Genomic DNA, 25055 nt, shown 5'->3' on the forward strand with positions numbered 1-25055 from the left:
GTGTTTTTTAATGTCCTCTGATAAGCTTACCAGGTATAATAGCTGAATTATGTTGAAAAAGTCAGTCAGGCGTTCCTGTTTTGTCTGCCTCATTATATGAGAACAAAAGGACAACTAATAAAAATAAATGGCAACACACTTTAAGCGGAAAAGCTGAATTATTTCATGCAACACATGATTAACCTGCAGAATTAATTGCTAGAAGGCATTCCAGGGGTCAAAGAACTGGCAGGAAAAATAAACAAATAAACATACAAACAACCTAGAAGTTAAAATGAATAATGAGACTGTTTTTCATCACTCTGGAAGGAATAGGAGGGCTATAACTCTTCGTGTTTCCAGACCTATGACAACTGTTGCGTAACGGAAGCAGAGGCTGTTCCTTCAGGTGGATGCTAGTGCCTGGTTGTAACTTGTAGAGCTTTTACATTGCTGTGGTTTGTCTGGTACAGAGCACTCCTGGATAAAGGGTATGGGTCACAGACCTGATCTAGATGGGGAGCTATTTCATATCATTTCAGCAGAAAGCTGTGAAGTCATGCTGAGTATAACAATGTCAATGTACCTCAAGGAAATAAAAGGCATGAATATAGTGAGCTCGTCTGCTCAGCTTCTCTTGCTCTTCATCTTCCTCGACTGTTACTTCAGCATTCATACATGTCAGTATATGGTACGTGTATGTTCCTAAGAAAGTGCAATTAAAAATTACACCAATAAATGACACCCAATCTAAAGAGCTCATGTACAAATTTCAGATAAGCGAACACCACCAAATGCAAGGAAAACTGAGGAAAGAATGGTCGAAATAACATCAGTAGTCTGGCTTCTCTGCAGCTAAGGGAGTTTGAGGTTTTTGAGGAATCAGCTGAAGATGTCATCCTTGTATAAACTGCTTTGCAGAAGGATCATAAGGAGGAGATGAGAAGATGATGGAGGAACTTTGTAGTCTGATGCTGAAAGTGACATCTTGATTAGTCAGTTCTTGTGTACTTTTCTGGTTCACACTGTTGTCTATAAGAGATTTTAATTATCTTTCTCACTTGTTCTTTGTAGTGGCTTAAGTGAGATTTCCACCCTGGAAGCAATGGCTGAAAATGGTAAGCAATATGACCAAGATGTAACTAAGATTTCACCATTTAAGTCTGTGTTCTTGCTTAAGCAGATTGTGTTCTCTGTTTTTCCAGTTTTTGCTGTAATGCTAATATGACTATTTAAAAGTTTTTTTCCCTCCCCCATGCACAGTACTTATAAGCAGCCAATTATCATAGTGTACTGAGTGAGTGATTCAAAACCCACTGAAATGGCTACAGCTCTGTGACCTGAAACATAGTGATGATTCACCTCTGCCTCAGGCACGGGCCTTTGCTCATGCTCAGGGATCCTCCCAGTGCAGAGTGTGAGCCCTGCATCGTCAGCTTGGACTCCTCTGGCAGCCCAAAGGTCTTGTCTCACAGCGGAGACCCTCTGATGGAGCGAGCAGGGAATACTTTCCCAATCTTTGTGAAACAATACCGTTGCCCTTCACAGCCTTTGATTTTAGAGTCTTTCATTGGTTCTGCAGGTATTAAATACTGCTTGATAAAGATGAATCTCTTCATACAACTCCATATTAAAACTTTTCTTGTATAGTATCTGGCTGAAAAAAAGAGGTACCACAGACTAAACAGGCGGTGAGAAGCATCTGGGTTTTTGCAGGCTTATTACTCTAAATTAGAAATCAGGTTACAAAGTCTGCTAATGACTGCAGTTGTAGTTTCAGGGACACACACTGCAATGTCCATAGTGCCTGTGACATTTTCTACCCAGAGCAGGGGGTGGGAAATCAGAAACAGATCTGAAAATCAGGGGAAATACCTTTGTACTGAAATCAGTGGTGCAATCTTTTCTCTTTGTTCTTGCACAACTCCAAAGTTATTGTCTTTTAGACTCAAGCAGCTAGCCTTCCATCTCTGAATTGCAGAGAAGTTAGAATCATCGAGTAGTTTGTATTGGAAGGGATTGTCAAAGCTTGTCTAATACCAAGCCCCCTGCCATGGGCAGGGACACCTCCCACCACACCAGGTTGCTCAAAGTCCCATCCAGCCTGGTCTTGAACACTTCTAGGGATGGGACATCCACAACTTCTCTGGGCAACCTGTTCCAGTGCCTCACCATCCTCAGAATGAATAATTTCATCCTAATATCAATACCCACTTCTGGTTTAAAACCATTGCCGTTGTTCAGTTCTCCCTTTTTGTCCTCAGAACATACTAGATAGGAAAAGTTTTGGCTTAATGTTGGCTTTGGCTAAGCATTGCCCTCCTTAAAGGACATTTTTTTCATCAGCTGCACAAACTCAAGAACAGGCTTCCCAAACCTTGTCTCAGCCTGCTTTTGTTTTGGAACAGCAAAGTTAATGCTCCCGTCCCATCCACCTTTGGGATGACAGAGGAATAAGCTACTACCAGCTTTGTGGTTAGTGTCAACTAGCTGTTATCAGGAAAAGGTGTGTGCACGGGGAAGATGTTCCACTTCCTATGGCCAAGTGCAAAATCTGCACTCAGTGTTCCGAGTCGCAGCTGTGCGCTGGAGAAGTGGTAATGTGGGCTGCATCCTCACCTTCTGGTTCATCTGCCAAAGCAGCCACTCAACGTGTTGCAGAATAAAACCTGGAAATATCATCAGCAGGAAGTTTTAATTCCAATGAAAGTTACTGAGCCACAGTTCCTTAAAATTATCCCACTGAAAGTCTGTGCAGCGGATGGGGCAGACTCAGAAGAGGGTCATCGCAAAGGTATCAGGCAAGGGTCCCAAACGTCCTTCCAAATCTTGTGGTCCGGGTTCCAGCTGGTGTAGGTGGCTGAATACCGGTTGCAGCATAAACACAGCCATTTGCTAAACATTGCTGTCAGGACACCCTTCAAGGTCATAACTGCTTGCAAGGCCATGAGTTATTGGTGTTTGTTGTGGAGTGACTGCTGATAGATTCTACTTGGATAAGCAACCAAAAATACTATGTGTCACCTACCTGTAAGGCAAAAAGAGAATTGCTAACCCATAAATACTGCTTTTTTGTTTGGTTGTTGATGGTTTTTTTTAATAGTATCAACAGTAAGCCCAAAGTAAACCAGGACAGACCTGTATTATGCTGCCTAGAAGTTCACAAAGCCTCTTATGTTTGTCACAGCAACTTCTTTCCTTTCCACTGTAGAGGGTTTTAAAATCTGATGTAATAAAATGTCAGAGAAATCTCTCCTGCTGTTTTACTCACTGCAGACAGGAATCTCTGTCAGACAGAACAAATGGGCTCGGATTCTGCCCAAGGGAAATGTGCTGTTCTGAACTCTATAGAAGCTGGAGTAAGCCGGAGTTTTAGCACATTATTAAAATGACATTCATGAGAAAATCCAAACTGGAATTCAGAATCCAAAGCTGCTCAAGGTTCCAGGGATTCAGACTTATTTCCAGTCTCTCCCTCCCTGCATGATACAGTTAGGCAGATATGGAGTAATTTCTATTAAATAGTTTCTACAAAGATTAATTTTTACAATCTTTTTATTGTAACAGCATTTTTAGGTAATAAGTCCTCCCTGTCTTAGCCTTGATTCAACTAAAGTGTACTTTTCTTTTTGCTTTTAGCTCTGTTTTCTTTATGCTTCTTTTCAGTATTTCTTCTTTATTTCCTTTGCATGAAATAGTGTTTGAGAGTATTATTCAGTTTTTGCCAGTTTTCCTAATTTTTTTTCTACTCAAGAGAAGTTTGCATTTTGTCATATCAGTCTTAGCTGCTGGATGCAGCATACCTCAAAATCAATGACAAACCTGCCTACAACTCCATCTAAGATGAGATTCTTTAATGTTTTTGCGTGTATTTGTCTTTCTGCTCTGATTCTCAATGCGTTCCTTTTTCTGCTCTTTCTCTTCTCTTCCATTTTTCTTCTTCTCAGCTTGCTCCATTCTGTTCTTTCTCTTTTATTCATAGTTTATACCTTTAGTTTCATTTTACCTTTCTCCTTCCAGAACATTTCTTCTTAGTTTCCCTCTTCTATCCCTTCCATCCATGTGTAAAAGCACACAAAGAAATTAAGGTGGATTAGAAATTAATAATAGCACTTATCCTGCAGTCCCTGGTGAAATTCAAGGAATATGTCTTCAGTGAGACAGAAAAGCTTAATCCTTCCACTAGGGCATAGCATGCAATTATGCTAACTGAAAAAGGTTATCCTGGACAAACTGTTTTACATTCATAGTTCTACGTAGTGTTTCTTTGATTTACACTAACTAAAAAACCTGCAATAAGACCACTCAAAAATCCCTCTAAGAATATTACCATCAGGAGATGCCTCTTGTTCCACTGCAGAAAGAGCCGGGGATAATTAATGTTCCTATGTAGGCAAGGAATTTAGGTGCTTTAAAATAGCGTAGACAAATCTGGACCCTTTTCCTTGGAGAATTTGCAAATACTCCATTAGCAAGGTGGAATGTTTGGCTGGTTTCCTGGTCACAGGAAAACAAAGATCTATATCAATTTCATTGTCATAAGGATGTTCACAGCAGCTTCTCCAAATGAAGAAATTACCTCTAGAATCTTCCCAAAGGCAAAAGTTATAGATTTTACTGGTAACTATAGTTACGTGTAGCTCCTTACTGAACTGAAATGTAAATAATGTGTTATTTCAGAAGGCAATCAGTTGTTTTAATGGAAGAAAAAAAACCACACCAAACCAAACACAATCTATGCATTTTTCTATGTAGTATTTTTCCTTCTGAAAATTTTATCTGAGGCTGCTGAGAATTTCTGGTGCATTGCACTCTGTGCATGTAGAATACAAATCTACATTATGTAATTCCTTTAACCCCCCACAATCAGTATAATTAAGTAGTACATAGGCACTTGCTTTTCTGACCAAATCTGTTTCTTACAGTAGAAGCTTTTAATAATATTTTCTTAGAAGTAGACTTTACATAGCTATGATTCTTGACTGATTCAACTGAAATCAGTTGGGTTAAAACCCTACAGAAAAAAAAAAAAAACAACAATACTTTTATTTTCACAAAAGCTAAGCGTTTTACTCAGCCAGGAGACCATAATTGCCGTAAATAAAAATGATTTAAAAGGGTAATAATGTAAGTTCCAGTACCAATACATTAAAATAAAATACAAAATATCATGTAAAGTATAACCTTGAAATCTGAGAAGGGTGTTGTCCAGGCTATTTAATAGCCATTACATGGTTGAGGAGTGGAAAGGCACTGAAACAGTAAATGTCAGTCTGCTGGCTTATTTCCCTCACAGTCCTAATGACAACCCTAATACCAGCTCTTGATTCACTGCTATTATGCTCCTCATTGTAAGCAGATGTTAATATTTCTGTATACAGACTGAAAACATTTGTCAATTGTAGGTATTTGTCACAACTACCTGTAGTTTCAGAGCTAGAAGAGAATCTTCTGCACAGAGTTCTGTGGACCGCACTGAAAGGTCCTCTCTTCCTTACTTCATTTTACTTCTGTTTTCAGAAATATGCCAGTATATTTCTACCTTGCCCTCCACTGTAGTCAACAGCAAAATCTTCTGTATCCCATTGAGGGTACAGAATCAGGCTTTAAATCCACTGAAGCAAAAAAGTAATATCACAGCAAATATTATGCATATCATGCCCCCAACTAAGGACTACCGCTCTTCTGAGTGTTGTTTCTCACTGATCAGTTGTTCTGTGTGCTTTGTCACTCACAGACTGGTAGTAGTTCAGCTTTATTTATTTATTTGTTAACTGGTCACTTGACTGACAGGATACACATCCTGTTCTCATCACGATTGATTTATTCTGCTCTTGCTTTTAATTTCTCAAAGTTATCACCTTTCAGGTATTGTTTCTATTGTATTCACTTGTCAGCTTCAAAACCGCCCATTTTATCCAAACAGTTGTAATTTATTGGTTTTGTATCACCTTACTGAAATTGTGCATTTTTCAAGACACTGAAGATGTCTTATCCCATTTGTACCTATTGACGTACAAATGGTAGCAGCACTTAGGTTGCATAAATAAACTAAATGAATCTAGCTCATTACTTTGCCACCTACTGTAGGATTGTAGCTTTCTCAGCTTACAGGGTTTGCTAAATTATGCATGTTTCTATTTATAGACAAAATAATTGGAAGACTGACCATGGATCTGGAGGAACGAGGGATTCATTTTTCAGCAATTTATACTGCAGTGAGACCTTCAAGGGTGAGTAATCTTCAGTGCCTAGAACTGTTGAATTTTTGGCATCTAACAACTTAATGTTTACAGAGGAATGCTGTAGATGATTTTCAAGATTACACACACAAGCAATCTGTATTATATGAGGTTTTGACCAGAAATGATTGCATGAATTTTCATATGCAATAGCTATATCACATAACTGCTAAAGCCTTACTAATCTAGGAGACCATAAATTTGCTATGCCTTTAGTTGCCTTTAGGACTTATTATTATTTTTAACGACTGTAGTGTTAAATATTTTTTTCATTTAACAGTTTTATAGTAAGCTCTACATGGAACATTATTAGGCTTTTCTCACGGCAGTAAAGATGGAGTGTAGTTAATTAACTGAAGGCTACTAATTTATTCCTTTTTAAATTAACTGGTTTCATTCCCTTTAGTCAATATTCAGTATTTACAACTGGAACACAAAGTTTACACTCTTGCTGATAGTCAGAACATCATTTATAGATCATCATATCATGTTAGCAGTAAGTAGCAGTGCAGAATATTTATTTATGCAGAGTTATCTGTTTTGTATGACATACTGCTTGTCATCAAGCAATATTTGCATTTTAATGTGATTAAATGGAAGACAGTCGTGACTCTAGGAAAACAGAATGCAGTTCCCACTAAAGAAGAGGGGCATAGGAGGGATGTGCTGTATCCTAAGAAGTACCTACTGTGAAAGAAACTTACCTGATCCAGTGGATAACACATCTGAGTTCCTAATATGATACTTAGTTTAATTTGAAATTTTAATTCAAACTCAGGATAATGTCAATTGAGAATACAGATGTTATAATTTCCTTGTTTTGGCAACAGGAAAGTCATTACTGAGATGGTCTAGATCTCGTGTGAGCCCTGCAAGCAGGATCTTGAGAAGTCAGTGAATTTTCAGGAGGGACACTAACAACAATTCACAGTTGTTATTAGCACAGGAACGACAGTTGGAAAACCTGCTTTAAGTGGGCATGGAGTGAAATCTGTTTAGCTTATCCAAAATAAGAGTAAGAATCAACTTGATTGAACTTTATAAATGTTCTTTAAACCAAAATTGGACGGGTTCCTCAAAGGTGTCATGTGCAATTAGAAATAGTCTGGATTTTCGCAAGCAAGATCTTGAATCTCTGTCTGTCCAACAAGATGCTCAGAATGGTCCCTTCATATCCCAAGCAAAAGGCTAGTTCTGCTGAAGAAAAAGGAGAACTTTCTTCAACAATCTGCCCTGTAAACTTAACCTCCAGAGAATGGGTTTTCAAGACCAGGGTTAGAGTACACAATCGGAGCAGCATGAGGAAGCTCACATTGATATTATTTGTGATGTGTGTTTCTTGTGGCAAAGGAGAGGACATGAGTCCAGAACTTTTGATCTTTTTTTTTTTTTAATACTGTGTTTTTTTTGATGAAGATCCAAAATAAAAATAAAAATTATTTCGTTACTGTGGCTCTTTACTGAAATCAAAGGGACATGGGCATTTGTAGCTTCAAATTGCATTTAGAACAATTGGAATGAAAAATATTTTTAATTAATGAAAGAATTGGTATCAAGAGAAGGAATTTTTAGAGCAATTTTAACAGTTTGTTGAATTTCAAATCTATGCATATTTCAACAGGCTTTCTAAATTAAAGTGACTTAGTTTGAGCAACTGATGTACTTTTAAATAATTAAAGCAATGTATTTTAAGATGTTCTGCATTTTAAAAAGTAAGCAATTTAAACTTTTCTTAATTGTATAAATTCAATGCATATTCATATAAAACCATTTGAATTTTTTTTTTCTACAGTTACTTGAAGTTATTGCAGTGCATTCAAGGTTATCAGCTTCTGTACAGGGCTAGGAAAATCAAAATGGAAAGTGCCTTTGAGGGTTCATCTGTCTATGCATTTGCATGTAACCTCTTCTTAAGCATATATTGCATATCTTTGGTGTGCTTGAACTACAGAAGATGTGAGCTGTTTTGTAGCCATAAGTTAGAGGACTGATTCCCTCTGCTTAAGCTATAAAGACCATATTCTATGATCTTGGAGTTACCAGGTCACTCTGCAGTGAGAACCAAGAAGACCACTCTATATGGGAGCTAAAAAGCTTTGATCATGTGGGAAAAGATTTTACATTACTCGGTACATTTGAAAATCAATACCAATCATTCCCTATGAAAGATTTGCATTTGCTAAGTGGGTTTTTTCCGGCTGATGAAGGAAATGAACTTTAAATATGACACTCAAAAAGAAAAAAAAAAAACACAGCTCCTTCTGATCAAGTAAATTAATTTTATGCAGTGAAGCTCCCAAACACTGGGACTCTGATACTTCTCTCCCTATAGCTCTGCCTCCTTGCTCTTAGGCAGTTAATGGAGTTAATGGCTTCATAGCATCTTGTTGCATTCATTCATTCTTCCATCACCTCAAGCAAGTAAAATAAATGTGAGAAATACATATATTAGAAAAGATTTCAGACAGGTATTGGCTTTGCAGAAAGTGATTTAATGAGACAGAAAGCAAAACTCTCCTATGACTGAGTCCCTTTTCTGATTTGATGAGAAAGGGCTGTTCAGTTTAGTCAGTGCAGCCACAGATCTCTTTGGGCTATCATCCTTATCGGTTGATAACCCTAGTGCACTATGGACATTTATTCAGTCTGGTTCCTGTGCTATTCCAGTTTCAGAATTTGAAGCTGGGAGATACAGTTAAGCCTCTGAAACAGCATCTGTTTAAAACATGGAATAGTTTCACTAACCAGATGATGATTCCTCTGGATATCCCACTGTGTCGTAATGGAGCTTTCTTCCCCCAGCAAGGCACCTGCCACATCTCCTGACTCTTGTTCCAAAATGCTTTGCCTTAAGGATGTGGCTGAGTTGGGCTGGCACTGACAGAGTGGTTTGTATACCTAATTCCGGGCAACCGTAATGTAAACATCTGTATCTGAAATCATCAACCAGGGCTCTCTTTACAATCAAAGGACTGAAACGGGCTTTTTAGGGTATGTTTTTTCTGAATTTTTTGTAGGTGACTGGTGCAGGATAAGAAGAAACTTACCCTTTATCTCTGACAAGCATAAAGGCACCACATGCTTAGGCCACTACTCAATGTATACATTTAGTCAGACAACTCTCACTCAATATTTCTCATCTTGTTTTCCATTAAAAAACATAAACTTGTCCTAAGACTTTAGGATACTTTTCTTCTCCTTTAAGCTCATTTGTTAGCTTATTTTTCTTTGGGAGAATCAACCCCCTCTACAGTCCTTATTCCTCTCTTGTATCTGCAAGTCATTTTCTGTTATCACTGCTAGCTAGTTTTTTTGGCTTGTGATTGTAATGCATGATGTTGCTTGTGCTGTTGTAATTGAAAAGGTTAAAAGACTGCAGTGACTAAAAGATAGGTATGCCTCAAATCATAAATCTCATCATGTTTCCCATTCTTCAGGTCCTCATGCCGTCCGTGCCAGTTTTTTAAAAGTTTGCTTCTGAAACTTCTGCAAGACAGCTTCATAGTTTTCTGTTTGGATTGAATGCAGCAGAGACACATATTGCCAAGTGGAGATTTATGGCTACCTCCCAGCTGATACTCATTTTGCTGACACCACTTTTTACAGAGGCATTGTGAAGTGCTGTTTAAACCTTCTCTGCTGCCCCCACATTTTCAGAGAGTTTCATCTGCCGTGGGCTTTTGACTGCCTCACTCTACAAGCTGTCTGCTCTAGGTAGCATCTAAGTTTCTTGAGTCTTTGATCCCACTCAGAGCCAAGCAATCTGAGTTACAAGATCTTTATTCAACCATAAGTAACATGGGCATCCACAGCACAAGTGACTAACTCTTAAAAAAGTGTCTCTTGAAGGTGTAAGATCCTCAGATGATACAGAAGCATGCCTTAGCTTAAAAGAGTTAGGAAATGTTTCATCTTCTTTGGCTAGTGCTTGTTGCTGCATTTTCTTTGGATTTGTATTCTTTGCATTTTCTAACTAATGCATTTTGCAGTGCTGCATTTTCCCTTGACATCCAGCTCCTCTCTTTTTTGTTCACCACTCTGAGGAGACTAAACTCTGCAACAACCACCCCACTGACTTCACAGCTTCTGATTAATGGAATGCTTTTAACTATTAAGTATAATCAAACATTATAATATGATCTTTCCCATGAACTGAATGTTAGAAAAATGCTTACAATGCCATTTGCTGGTGTTGGGGTTGTAGGGGGGATGCCCTCATGCATCCTTGAATATGGGAATTCCCTTAATCATTTACTTTTGTATTTTTTACATTTGAAGGAGCAATTATAATTTGACAGTGTAAAAGAGCATCAGGGCCTCCAACTTAAAAGGAGAAGCCACAGAAATTCATCCTTTAGTCTTCTCCCTCACTTTAGAATTTCATTATCATGAAAAATAAACTTTAACTCGTAGATGAAGAATATACACTTAATTATTTCCCAGCTAACTCAGTATTTTCTACTTAGATGCGGTGTAGTCTTTTTAAATAATTACAGAAGAACTGCTTAAGGCTGGTTGAAGCCAGTTACGTGTTGCTCTAGGGGAAAAAAAATGAACAAAACATGTAGCCAAATTAGCGTGGAAATTGAATACTAGGGATGTGAGAAATGCTAGCTAGCAATTCTGAATGATTCAGTTCATATGTTAGTGGGGAATTCAGGGAAATAACTGCAAGCTAGTGTTTTACCTTTAACCCTAGACTTTGCACTACTATTTTGTAGACATGGGTGTTAAGATTCACTTAATTTAAACATTTTTTTCAAGTTTACCTTATAATTTGTTTGTTTATATATATATATATATATATATATCAACTTCATTGGGAAATGAAGGTAAGCACAGAACTAATTTTTTTTTATCTGATCAGAACAATCTTTTTTATTTTCAGTTGCCAACTTCTTAGGCTATAACGGGTTCCATATAAACCATATTAGAAAGTTGTAAGGTGTTTAAAGCTAAGTACTGAGAAAAACTGGGATGGGGGAGGGATGGTGGAGAAGGGCACATGTGAGAATGATATGTTCTAAGAAATCTGTCTTAGGAAAAAAAGGAAAAGACAGAGAAGGGGAAAATACAGATATAAAAACTTCAAAGAAAACTCCTAGAAATACGTTAAAGTATAGCTAAAGGTCATAAAAAATATCAGATCAAAATTAAGGTATAAGACTAAAATATGATAGAATAAAGGGAATCCATAACTGTAAGCAAGCATATTGATATGGCATATTGGCAGGTATGTTAAAAATTTCTGACAGGAAAAAGCCAAGGTAAAGATTTTATTAGAATGACAGATCAGTAAAAGACTGCTGCTGTATCTTAAAGAAGTTTGGATTCAAGCAGAGAAAAGTATTTTATTCCCATAGACTCTTGGAAGACTGAGGCTGTACAGAGCATCCAAGTGATATGACTGTGAGCTAAAGATTGAAACCTAAAACTGAAACAGACCATACATCTGTGATACGGTGAATTCATGGAATCACAGAATGGTCTGGGTTGGAAGGGGCCCTTAAAGATCATCCAGTCCAACCGCCCTGCCGTGGGCACTAAATCAGGCCGTCCAAGGTCCCATCCAACCTGGCCCCTAACACTTCCAGGGATGGGGCATCCACCACCTCTCTGGGCAACCAGTTGGGCTGCTTCTTGGGCCTCTCTGCTTTGGATCAGGTGAAACTTATTGGTGATAAAGGCGAATGGAACCTGAACTGAGAGCAACTGAATGTGCTCAGCATGGAGAAGGTCCTGTTCGCCCTCTTAGCTCCACTAATTATGTTGACTGACTCTGTTCACACAAAGAATGCAAACTGTTTACAGACAACATACTGAAAGCTAAAACTAAATGCCTAAAAGTGTTTTTGAAAGACGACTTCTCTCCCCCTACTTCTTCCCTGCATGCAAATGTCCCAGACTGTCTTGTGACAGTGTGAAAACAGAGTGAAGGAGGTGAAGCTATTAGAAGTAATTCAACCATGCTTAAAAAGTGAAAGTCTTGTGTGCGTACAGAAAATGTAAAGGAATATAAATTCCTGCAAGCTAAGTGCAAAATCGTGAGGCAAACATTTTGAAGAATAATGTGTGAAAGACATTAAAACATAAAAATACAGTAGACAGGAATTCTTTCAGAGATCTTTGGATCTAATCAAAATGAGGAAATCAGAAAAGTAAGTGACAACACAAAGCCAAATGAACCTATGTGTTGATAGTCTCTGTGGTGGAACATAGAGAACTTCTCACTTCAAAGACTTTTCTAGTAATCATCTGGCCTCAAAAACCTTTGTTGTTATTGAGCTGGTAGTAGAACGGATTTCAGAATAAACCAATAAAATGAATATTATCACCAAAGTAAGATAATTTTCACCTAATTTCTAAATAAAACAAGAAACTGCCAAACTAATTATCTTAATTGTCATGATTTCAAATGTAAAATTATACATTATAATTTATGTAATTTATATATGTATGTATATAAATTATAAATTAGTTTGGCCTTAATCCCAGAGGAGCAGGAGGTAGCAAGTATGACATGGAGTTTCAAAAGAGGTTCCATATATCTGGGAAATACAACCAGCAAACCTATCTTCTGTACTGGCCAAACTGGTTGAAAGTATAGGAGTAAATAAGTGAATGCATGAGGAAAATATATTATGGATTTGGTGTTCTTTGAGAGGTGTAAAACACATAGGTAAAGTGATCCGGTTGCTACAGTAAAAAGGGTAAAAAGTGGGGTTATTTGGGGGCAGAAATAAAAATTCTGAAGGTAGGAAACATGGATAAAAATAAAGGATCAGTGTTTATGCTGGAGAGTGGAATTACATATGGATGCATGTTGAGACCTGTGCTGTTCCAAAAGATATGGAAAGGGGGCCGAAATCTGAAGACGCTGAAGTTTGTCGATGTACTGACAAGTTAGAGAAACAACTCATAACACTGTGTTACTGGGTGATAAAATGACAGATGAAATCCAGTGTAATGGAAAGTAACACACATAAGGAAAACCTTAAATATGCATATTGCACCGTGGTGAGAGGCTGCTATTTCTCAGAAGAGAGATTTTGGTGTGACTGTGGGCAGATCTCTTGGAACATCACAGCACTCAGCAGCAGGATGAATAGCAAGCAGAAAGTTAGGAATTATTTGGAAAGGAAAAGGGCAAAGCAGCAAGCATCAGTTATTTCACTATGTAAGTCCTCGGTGAGTTCAAGTCTGTGAGTGACATAATGTGTGCAATTTGGCCATCCCATCTCCAAAGGGATACCTTACAACTACAGTACAAGACATAAATATCTAGGAAAAGCAATAGTTCAAGGGGGAAATAATAAAAACGTCAACAACATGGGTAAGCTTAACATGAAGTAATTATTAACTATCTCTTGGCCACTGTTGATGATTATCACCACTTACAGACCACAACACAGGAATTAAGGAGCACCAAATTCCTTAAAAGAAGCAAAATATACTGTTTTTCACCTTACGCATCTTTGGATGACAAAAATACATTGATTTCAGTGATTTGGTAAACTAGTGGAAGAAATATAGGAAGGAAGGATGGATGGAAGAGCCCATGCTCATTGGAATGCAATCTTCAGCTCTCAAAGTCTCTATCCCAAAGATGACAGGAATCAAGGAGGGTATCCTGGGACAATTATTGTTTTTATTTACCCTTTTCTTATTCATATCAGCCAGTTACAATCAGTAGCACTGGAAGTGAGCTAGGTGGACCTTTGGTCTCACAGTGTGTAGCTGGTCCCGTTTCTTTGCTTGGTGGTGGAAGGTAGATATTGACATAGCATTTCTCCAGAACAGGAATGTAAGAGGTAATATGTAACTTATTTAACTAAAGGCCATAAGCCATAAGAAGCAGCCAACAGACTAAAAAAAGCTCAGCTAAAGGAAGCTTACAGACTTTCCTCCTTGTGCTTGCCTGTCGGGTTGTTGTGGAATTGCCACATGAAAATGTGGCACATAAATCATTGTTCTGTTGGCAACTGGGAAATCTATAATAAAAAACAACTGTGTCAGCTGGAAATCAAGTAGGTGTCTAGCTCTGTGCAGTTTTCCTTACTTCACTGTAGTGAAACAGGTTGGGTTTTCAAGATCCCTGTCAGTAAGGATCTGCAGGTTTATTCTGGGAACTCTGAATCCCTTCCCCGTTCATTACTACCACTGGTCAAAGGGAACTGTATCTTCTGGTCAAAAAGAAATGTCTTTCCCACACCTTCTCCAGACATCAAGACCCACAGGCATGATCTTCTTCAGAGGCAAACATGCATTCTCATTTTGAGGAAGTCAGGGGTTAGAAATGGGAAACCAATCCCATCCGCTCGGAGAGTCACAACGCACATCTCCTCCCAGTGTGTTCCTTGGGCTGAAGTGCAAAGAGCTTGGTGCTGTGTGACAGGAAAGTTTGTGCATGTCAGAACAGCCTCGCCCAACACATCGACCTGCATTTCTTCTTGTATTCCTCCCCATTGCAGGAAGTTAAATAAATAAAGCTGGGAAAAGATCCATCTGGTTCAACCACTGGGCTACCTCATGTACTGGCAAAAGCATTGATATCCTGCACCATTTCATTCCTAGTGCAGCCTCTGTTTGTACTAAAGAGAGAGAGATTAAAGGAACAAAGACACACTATACCAGCACATGACATAAAAATTTGCCAATAATCAGTAAAATGCATATCCCTGATCCCGGAAACTGTGTGTGATCTAGTGGTTAGAGGCAGTATAACAAACTCCTAAGTTTTAGTGCATCCACAGTTAAAACTAATTAGAAGAAACATCAATTGTTTTTTTTTCTTGTTTCAGATGGCATATCATGTTCTATCTCTTCTTTCATTTTAGAAAATTCATTCACTTTATATAGTGCAACAAGATGTCCCAGTTTCAAAAATTCAGTGGTTTTTGCTAGGAAGACATTTTGTGGAGCAGTTCTAGATCTACTACACCTGTGCATGTAATGGTTGTGTTTTTCTATTTTCTAACCCTTACTGTGTCTGAGATCCACTAAAGTATTAGACCCTATCCAAAGCCATTAGCTAATGACTTTCTGCCATTTGAAGCAGGAAAGAGGGACCGTCATTATTCATACATAACCATTGTGCATATGCAGCCATTAATTCATAGATACAGCATACACGCCTCTAAAATTAGAATAGCCAACGATATTTTTTTTTGTGTAATTTTCAAGCATTTTTATTATTTTAACGGAAATACATCCTTGCTTTAGTGATGGATAGTTCTATTCAAATGTTCTTTCTAAAAGTTACTTTTATTAAATAATACTGGCTTTTCCATAAAAAGAAATCAACCTGGAATTGTATGCAAGCCTCTATTCACAAAGATTGCACATTAGAGCTTTAGCAGACCAAGCTAAGAATTAGGCTAGGGTGGTCATAAAATGTTGACAGGCTGTTACAGAAGTGTTTGTGTATTGAAGTACAGATCTCTTTTTCTTTCTGAGGACCATACTACCTATCCCTTGTAGTTGACAGCTTTAGATTCAAGAGGATTTCAGTCAACTGGTATCTTTCTTTTTACCATTCTGGCTTAGAAAGTTGTCAGAAAACCAACTGATTTCAAAAACTTGTGAAGCTAGTATCTTTTGGGGGCGTAGCCCTCTAGATTCAGTAACCTAGAGCCGTGCAAAGCTGTGCAGCCACCTGAGGTGGCACCAGCCAAACTGCAGCAGGACCAGAGGCAGCGCTGCGAGGGCTGTGGCTCACCAGGCAGGCCCCCAGACTGTTGGCCTCAATAATGTGCTGGGATGCTGTAAGAGTAGAGGCAGATTTGGCCAGTGTGAGGTTGACAAGTCTTTGTGGCTTCTGGGATCCAGCCTAGTATCGTAGCACTGTACTGGTTCATGCAGGCTGACCAGCTCACTCCAACCTAGCACGGGAATCTCTATTTTGGGGCTTTTGTATAACATATGTCTTTTGTGTCACTGACAGATATGCCCCCAATTAAAAAAAAAAAAAAAAAAAAAGAAAGAAAGAAAAGCCAAGAAACCCATCCTCTTCCTACCAAAATGCCACTGGCATCTTATTTAATTTGTTAATGGAAGCATTACTGTAAAACCCATACATAAAGTGGTGCCTGACATCAAATTTAATATTACATAGCATATTTTGTTCTTGTTCTGTCCTTGTCATTTTACGAAAGCCTCAATGTTTACAATTGTAATGCCACATTGCAGCTGTTCCTCTCTGATGGGATTTCTGTTTTAACCCAAATGATTGAGTGACTTTACAGATAGATATTTAATGATTCATAAACAGCATCATCCTATGTTTTAGTGCACTACAGTATGTAAGATGAACCCTCAGTATTCTAACAGCTAGGTATCTCTGCCTCTGGGGCTTTCAGCCAAAACACTGACAAAATCCTGGAACAGTGTGAGTAGGGTGTCTTGCCTTATTTTCAGCAGAACTATTGTAAGGGGAATGCTAGATCCTACTTTGCCTGCTTTGCTGTTGAAAGTTCCTTCCTTCTCCCCAGTATATGCTTTCCTTATGACCCTAATGATCTTCCTTTGTGCTGCTCCACAATTTTTCTCATGGTGTGAACTGCCAACAGGAGCAATTGATTGTAACTGAACCAAATCCCCAGCCAGGCTTGCTATTGCCAGGCATCTGGTCACTGAATGCAACCCCACTAAAGAGCTGGAAGGAAGTTGGTCTTTGTTTTCGAATACACCTCACCTTACAAAGTTCAGCTTTCCAGAGTTTTGCAAGGTATCATGACAAGGGTCAATAACTGCCCCAGAGGTGGCAGTCACACCCAGCTGCTGGCAGACCTTGCATGTTTTGCTCTCTTTTTCTTCTTTTCTTTTTTTTTTTTTTTCCGGTTGGGCTGGAAACTGTCAGGAGATGAAAGAGATTATGAAGTTGAGATTAATAACAGGGGGCTGAGTTGTGTTCCCTGGAAGGGTTAACTAAGCTGTGGTGGAAATACAGCTATTCCGAGACGAACCCAGAAGGTTTTATTAAAGTTTATCAAGAAAAAAGAAAGTGTGGTAATCTTCTTCCAAAGTGCATGGATGTTAGTTTTAAGATAAGTTTTGTCTGGACTTCATGATGTGGTTTTCATTTATATATATACCTTCTAGCTTACATACACTACTGTCAGAAAAATTAAGTGGATTACTGAGTGTAAGAAAGCAGAGTAGAAGGTAAGCACTTTTTTATTGATTTTCCATTTTAAAAAATGCTTGTTTCATCTTCCCTGTCCAAAAGATCCAGATTGCTAGAATTATTGGCCTTTGCCTTTTGATTCATCAAAACTAGAAAGACAGTGCCAGACTCCCCTCACAGGTTCCTTTAGTGCAAGTTCTGACTTCCCTGTTTTCTCCAAAAGGGTTGTGACACACAGATGGAGATGCTGACAGCAAGGAATGTCATTGTCACATTGCACGGTATTTTTATAGGGTGAATCTGACCATCTGAAAAACAGACCAGTATTTAGACTGTCATTTATTAGAGACAGACCCAAGGAATTGTAAGAACAATATGTAACTTTTTAAAACTAAAAATTAATTTCATTGAATTATCAATAAAAACTGTAATTGTAACATAAAATACTGTCATACTGTCCAAATCTTTTTCTTCAGTTTAAGAAAAGCAGGGTGGTGATAGGCTTCCTGGTGTTGCTGATTAGTCCTCCAAAGTTCTACAGGATCAAAACACTAAGTGGAGGAAGGGAAACATTTGTGGACGTTCAGGTTTTTAATTCCCCCATCACTATTCTACATTTGGGAAAATGTAGAATATTGTTTGAAAATACGTTTGATATGTTTGGAAAACATATATGTTTTATATAAACATATATGTTTTATGTAAAAAACAAATATATATAATATCTATAAATATAAATATAAATAATAAATAAATAAAGTATATATATTTATATATATTTATATATAAATAAATAAAATATAAATGTAAATATAATGTATTTATATAAAAAACAAATATGTTTGATATGTTTGAAAAAACAATGTTGGCAGCTCTCCCAGCACTATAGGTAATACATTTTGCCCCTGTCTGCATTTTTAAATGATGGAACCCACCAGACCCCTATCTAGCCTCAGTCCAATCTTCAATACGTCTGTTTCTTCTTATTGCAAGAGACGCACTTCATCCTTTTTCACATCTCCCATGGCAACTTGGATTCTACATACAGACATAAGAAAGTGGGGAAAACAGTCAGCTGGAGTGGGTATTCCCCTCAGCAGTCTAAAAATGATGTAAAATCTGTAGCGTCTTTTATCCTTATGGCAGCATTGCCTGAAACGGGGCCCAAAATCTAACGTTAAAGCTGGGGAGTTTGGCATCAGGGAATTTTCCTTGAATGATAAATCTGGTAGATTCTTTGCAGAATTAATTCTGTATTACAATACAAACTCTTAGTACATTTTTTTCCTCTTTTGTATTCTAGATTAAATTGAATTTAATTGATTCAAATGAATTTTAACAATTTGGTAGATGACCAAGGCATTGTTTTAATTGGAATAATTTGGGGTAGTTGTCCTAAGTGAAATTTAAGGTGGTGAATTTAAGTGTAGCAGCTTCTTCCACTGCTACACATTCTGTTTTATACATATTATGTTTTACTTTATAAAAGCAAGACCTTCTTCTAGGCCAGTTGCTGCTCTTCCTTCAGTTAGCTGAAAAGTTTGGTGTAAAAATCAGGTAAAAGTTGGAACAAGAAAATAACAGAAAATATCAAGGTTTTCTTCAGAAAACTGGGACTAGTCTGGCATTTGTAGATGTGCTTGTACATGGTATACATGCAAAAATTCCCTGTCTCATTTCAAGGCCTTTCAAATGGAATGATAATCTGAAGTGCTGCATCTCAGCACCTTTCCCTGCTCTGGGTTCTGGCACGTGCACGACCCATGCTCGCTCACTCACCTCTGCACCATATGCAATTGCATAGGTATAGCCACGTTCTCAGTAAACAGAAGTCAAGAGATCTTATACAACCCCGGGGCTGCAAAAGAACAGGCCTATGAAGAAACACATCTAGCCATAAACATATGGACTGCCAGTGCAGATTGTGTTTACACAAGCCACTAACCTGACTGGTTCTGCTGCCGTTCTGTTGTCCCCTCTAACTGAAGTTCTCCAAATGCTTGGTCATGACTTGGGTACTCTCCAAAGGTCATAACAGTACTAGCAGTACAAACAGTACAGGACCTAAAGAGGTCCTTATCTTTTAGAGCCAGGCTTATATTTGCACTTTAACACTCATGTCCCAGCCTCACTTTTGTGAAGAATCCTGGGCAATGAGATGCAGGATGCCAGGTCACAGTCCTTGAGCCGTTTGGGTTGCTGATAGAAGCATGCATGGCTGGGGAAGGAGCCATCAGATGATAATGTGAACCGGTAAGCTTGGTCACATATCCTTCGGGGCACTAAAGTGATAGTAATTGTTAATAAATGGTTGCTACTGACATAACATACCTCATTTCTATGCAGTCCTTTTTCCCTCTGCTCTATCAGAATATTAATGAAAATGTGAAAAAGAGGCCAAGAGCTCCACTGGGCAAAAGGATGTGCCACTGAAATATATTCCAATATCTTGATTAGGCTTGCACTTGCTTTACAAAGGTGCAAACTAACATACAATTCACTTCATTGTGCTAGCGTGTGGTGATCTAATGAATCCCTACCAACTGCTGAAGTGGAAATGAAAAGGATAAAGTACAATCTAAGAAGTAGGCCATTTTCTAGAAGTTTCATTTCCTTTTTTTTTTTTTTTGTGTGTGAGGATCCCATTCCATTTTCAGCAATGCAAATTAATCTTGCTTTGAAAACATGATTCCTGCTGTGCACCTTGAAGCATCCCCACGTTAAGCTCCTTCTTTTGGTCCTATTGTAAATGCCCTCAGATATGCAGCTCTGTGCTCTCCATCTGGATCTGCCTGAAGATGCATGCAGTCAGCTGGGATAAAAACGAGATAAATGTGTAAGAAAATTGTCTGCTTCTGAGTATATTTCTACTCTACCAAATACTGTGCTTCCATGGACTAACCTTCTTTAAAGTTCATTTGGATCTTCGTACTTTCTGTAATTTTTTTCTGTATGTGTATGTGTGCATACATATGTGTGAGAGCACTACATGTATCTTGTTCCATGCTTCTGGCAGGTATCGTCATAGTTGAGTTATACATAGTTTTGAATTAGATAATATTTCTTTTAAAGCATGTTTCTCTCACTGTTTGTAACTTAGAACAACTTTTCTGTCTCGTGTTTCACTGAAGAGAAGCATGTTACATACTTGCTTCCTTCTTCTGTGTGCACTGGTGATTCTGGTCAGTTTGACATTTTTACTTAAGAAAAAGTGTTGACAGGAAACGTGCCTGAGTAAAAAATGTAAGGCCTTAGATCTCACAATCCAAACAGTTTACTCCGGCTTATACATAAACATATGGAAATTGATTTTTCTTAACCAAGTTTCTAAATTTTCATGAATCTACCCAATGCACATTTTTACATGCCTTGTTTCCCTTGAAAACTCTATTTTAGTTTTACCTCATGCTGTTTGCATTGAAGTGATTTGGTGTGGAAGGAAGGAACAGTTTAGAAATTTAATTCTGGTTCTGATAACACCTGCAAGTGCAATTACTTGGGATCTGTGCAGTTTTAAGATATGTAAGCTTTACTGTGTTATGGAAGTTATAAAATATCAGGTGATTTAAGTATGAACAGAAATTTCAAATTTGAAAAACTACCTTGAAGTTGTGATAACCTACCACCTTAAAATGAGATAGTTAAATGAGTAAGAAAGGTTCATTCAAATGAGCTTCTGGTAATTCCTGATAAGCTAGGCATCTACACTGGAAATGTTCAGGAGATTCTGAGTATAACCAGGTCACCCTACAAACATCCCTTGTGGAAAACACAGTTTAAACATCCTCTGGGTTCAGCTGTAGCAAGGCAGAAATTTTATCTCTGTCAGTTTTAGTTATTAAGCAATGAAAGACAAAATTATTTGCAGGTAGGTAAGATACTTGCAACTTAGCATGAAAGACTGTAGTTACTCCATCAAAGCCTGCATTTGAATTTGAACTTGCTCAAAAATTTTTGCTACCCTGATATAGGGTGGGATTTTTTTTTTTAGTATTACGTCTAATTTCATATCTGTGTAGATGATGGATAGACATGTACCTTTGGGTTCACATTTTGTGTTGGTAAGTTAACTCAAACAACAGGAATCAGGAAGAGCAGTAGATAAAATGTGTAGTTCATTTAGTAGGTAGGAAATTACATCTTAATAAGATGGGGCTTCTAGCTCCTGAAATCTAGGAATCTAGACTTGAACATTGTGATGAAAAAGCCTTCCTCATCACCCATGCTACTCAAGTTGTTATGAGGTGTAGATCTCCAGATGATTTAGGACAGGATCATACAGAATCACAGAACAGCTGAGGTTGAAAGGGATCTCTGAAGGCGATCTGGTCCAACCCCCTTGCTCAAGCAGGCCATCCTAGTGCAGGTTGAACAGGACCATGTCCAGATAGCTTTTGAAGATCTCCAAGAAGGGAGACTCCACAGCCTCTCTGGGCAACCTGTGCCAGTGCTCTGTCACCCACATAGTAACAAAGTGCTTCATGACATTCAGATGGAAACTTGTGTTTCAGTTTGTGCCCATTGCCACTTGTCCTGGCACAGAGCACTGCTGAAAGGAGCTTGGCGCCATCCTCTTTGCACCCTCCCTTCAGGTATCTCTATACATTGATAAGATCCCTGTGAGCCTTCTCTTCTCCAGACTGAACAATCCAAGCTGTCGCGGCCTTGGAGAGTTACTCCAGTCCCTTCATCATCTCTCACCAGTAGCTCCATGTCTCTCTTGTACTGAGGAGCCCAGAACCAGACACGGTACTTCAGTACGACCTTACCAGTGCTGGCTGAGGAGAGGAGAAGGATCACCTTCCTGGACCTGCTGGTAATACTTTGCCAAATGCAGCCCAGGATAACACTGGCCTTCTTTGTGGCAAGGGCACATTGCTCACTCGTGTTCAGCTTGGTGTCCACCAGGACCCCCCAGGTCCTTTTCTGCCGAGTTGCTGTCCAGCTGGGCAATCCCCAGCATGTTGGCATGTGTTGGCATGTTCCTCGTCAGGTGCAGGACTTTGCATTTCACCTTGATGAGCTTTGTGAGGATCTTGTCAGCCCATTTCTCCAGCCTGTCAAGTTTCTTCTGGACGGCAGCACAGCCCTCTGGTGTATCAGAGGCTGAATCCAGGGTGCGTCCAGTCTGCTCAAGGAAAGAAAGGGAGACAGCCTGAGGCTTAAATGGAACACAAGACTGGCCAAATGTAGCACCAAGAGTGAGGTGATATTCTAAGATAGCCAGGGGTGGTGGTGTGGGGGGGAGTAGAATGGGACAACACAACAAAAAAAAGGAAATTATAAAAACGTTGAAAAGTTCAAACTCTCAAAAGCAGAGATAACTAGTAACTGTTTACTTGATGTTCTAGATTTTGACAGGTCAAAGTACTGTTATGCTATAGGTCTGTATCAATGGATCAATGAAATAGGTTTAATCAAATACATTTTTTCTGCTTGCTATGCTTGTGATTTTTCTAAACTTGACACTGAAAAGAACATATTTGCAGTGATTCTGAATTCCAGTGGTTGCTTTTTAAATTGATGACCTTTAGCATTAAGTTACAAACAGCCGTTACCTGCATCCCAGATTTTTGGTACAGTATCTTTCAGCAAAGCTGATGTATTGACAGAGCTGGGGCTGGTAGTAGTGGTGGTGTTGCTGTCTGTGGTGAGGCTGAGATCTTTTACCAGTCTGAAAATCTACAGGAAAACTGACCTCTTTTCGCAGGAGGGAAAGGGAAATGGAAATTTCAGAAGAAGGAATTGAAATGTACTGATATTTGGCTGCGATGTGAATGCTGAGTGACTTCTGCTATGCCTCAGCCAAAGCCCAGCAAGCAGCATTATTTGTCATCATGCTGGGACCAGCACCGCTGCACTCAGCACACAGCAGCCTTCTAGCATCATTTTTAACAGGATGCTTTGCAAGAAAGCATTGTAAAGATCCCTGTTAAAGCAAATTGAGAAAATGCAAATATACAGTCAGTTTGGTATGCTGTCAAAAGCTTTACTGGTGGCAGGTTATGGGTAGATGCAGTTCATGCTACCGAAGGAAAATCTAGTTCAGCTAGCAGGTATTTGTCTTTGGGGTGCTATAGTAGCACCTGTCACACGGTTGTGTCACATCAGTTATCTGGTCCTTTCTGCACTTATATGGAACTTTCTGAGTTTTGCTTTGTTTTGCTATTAATGGAAATGGAGATTTTATGTAGTTTTCTGATTTCAACACCTGGTTTAACTGTATTATGACCAAATTTGGAAAAATGACCATTTGCCATCTAAGCATGATATACAGAGACCACATCACAGGTCATGGTACTGGTTTGGAGGAAAGGACTAGACTAAGATACAACCTAAAAAAAGAAAGAGAGTGTAACCTTCTTCCTCTGTACTCCCTCCACTCCCTAAAAGTACAGAATGATCTCTTCGTTCCTCTAGCTGTTACAAGAGCAACAGCTCCACAGAGATGCGGTCATAGACCCATATTGTTAGAAATGAAAAGGAGCAATGAGCACAATCAGGACACTTCTCTTATTCTTATTGATGTGCACAGCTAAACATAACCATTGAAAAGTCAAGAAGTACGAGACTTAAAAAAAAGACATAACCATCTGCTGAACTTATATCCAAAAATTCCACTTTGGAACTAGTACAAAGTGTAGCCTGTTTCTATGGTTCATAACCATTCGTAATTTCAGCCAATGAAAATTGTGTTTTCCCAGTATTTTTTTTAATATGTGTTTGCAAGCTTTCAATTTATATTTGTTTGTAATTTCAAATATATGAAATGGCCCCATATCTTTTTTCTTGTCTCTAGCCATTCTGTTTTGGAACAGCCAACAAAAAAAAAAAAAAAAAAAAAAAAAAACAAACCTGCAATGACAGCAAAACAAATGAATAATTTTGGATCTAAGGTCTGTTTGCTTTGAAAAAGATCAGCATGTTGGTGCATCAAAATATTGCCAGATCAGCTGTGTTTCTCCTTTCCAAGAGAGATGATTCTGAATGAGGAGGGTTGCAAACCAGATGAAAGGGAAGAATTTTGTCCAGGCTACTTCTACTGCAGGTTCAGTTAGTAACCATGGTGTTCAGTTGTGAGCTAAGCCAATGTAAATTGCACTTTTTTTTTTCCTTGTACCTTGTTTAATCGGGTCTTGTGATCACTGCATACCTGAGATCTAAAATGTCGTTAATAAATCCAGACAAACAAGACAGTGACTCTCAGTGTGTATGGTTCAGATTAGGTAAAGGTGAAGGGGTCACTAAGCAACAGAATAAAATATGCTTTAATGATTGAGAGCACTTCCACTATGGGTTGTTCCTAAATAATTGATTTACAAGAATTCAAAGTAAATACAATCAATTTCTCAATGTAGTGTCTTGTCATTTTTAGCTTAGCATGGAATATGTGGTATGGGGAAAAAGATTTTAATTCAGTAAGCTCATGTTTGTGCAGCAAAGAAGCAAGAAGCCTTATTCTGAAATACGGAGGCAGGGATGTGGTGGGGGAGCTCTCAGCTTCAAACTGAAGGTCAGGGGCAGGCAGCGATTGCTGTCTTTGGTTCTGCAGTGGGTCCCAGGCTGGGGTATTTCAGATATCCTCCCTCCAGCCTCAGGGGTAAATTATCTTGAATCGCTGTGAGGTAATGCTTTCTGGTTTTGAATGTGCTAAATTACACCAGCCACAGGTACCTGATAGAAATAGACCTTCAGGCTGAAGGGGTGAG

At 38.6% G+C, this 25055-nt stretch overlaps 1 protein-coding gene across 1 annotated transcript in view; it reads left to right on the plus strand.

The window, feature by feature from the left end:
- ATP6AP1 (ATPase H+ transporting accessory protein 1) overlaps nt 1-25055 on the plus strand; it is a 56135-nt gene that overhangs the window by 17427 nt on the left and 13653 nt on the right. Inside the window, exons 5-6 of the mRNA XM_080576737.1 lie at nt 1054-1097; nt 6127-6212. Coding sequence (XP_080432863.1) covers nt 1054-1097; nt 6127-6212 — 130 coding nt within the window. The remainder of the gene's footprint in view (nt 1-1053; nt 1098-6126; nt 6213-25055) is intronic.

The sequence above is a fragment of the Anser brachyrhynchus genome (assembly GCF_964034855.1).
Source record: "Anser brachyrhynchus genome assembly, chromosome: 1".
Taxonomy (NCBI): domain Eukaryota; kingdom Metazoa; phylum Chordata; class Aves; order Anseriformes; family Anatidae; genus Anser; species Anser brachyrhynchus.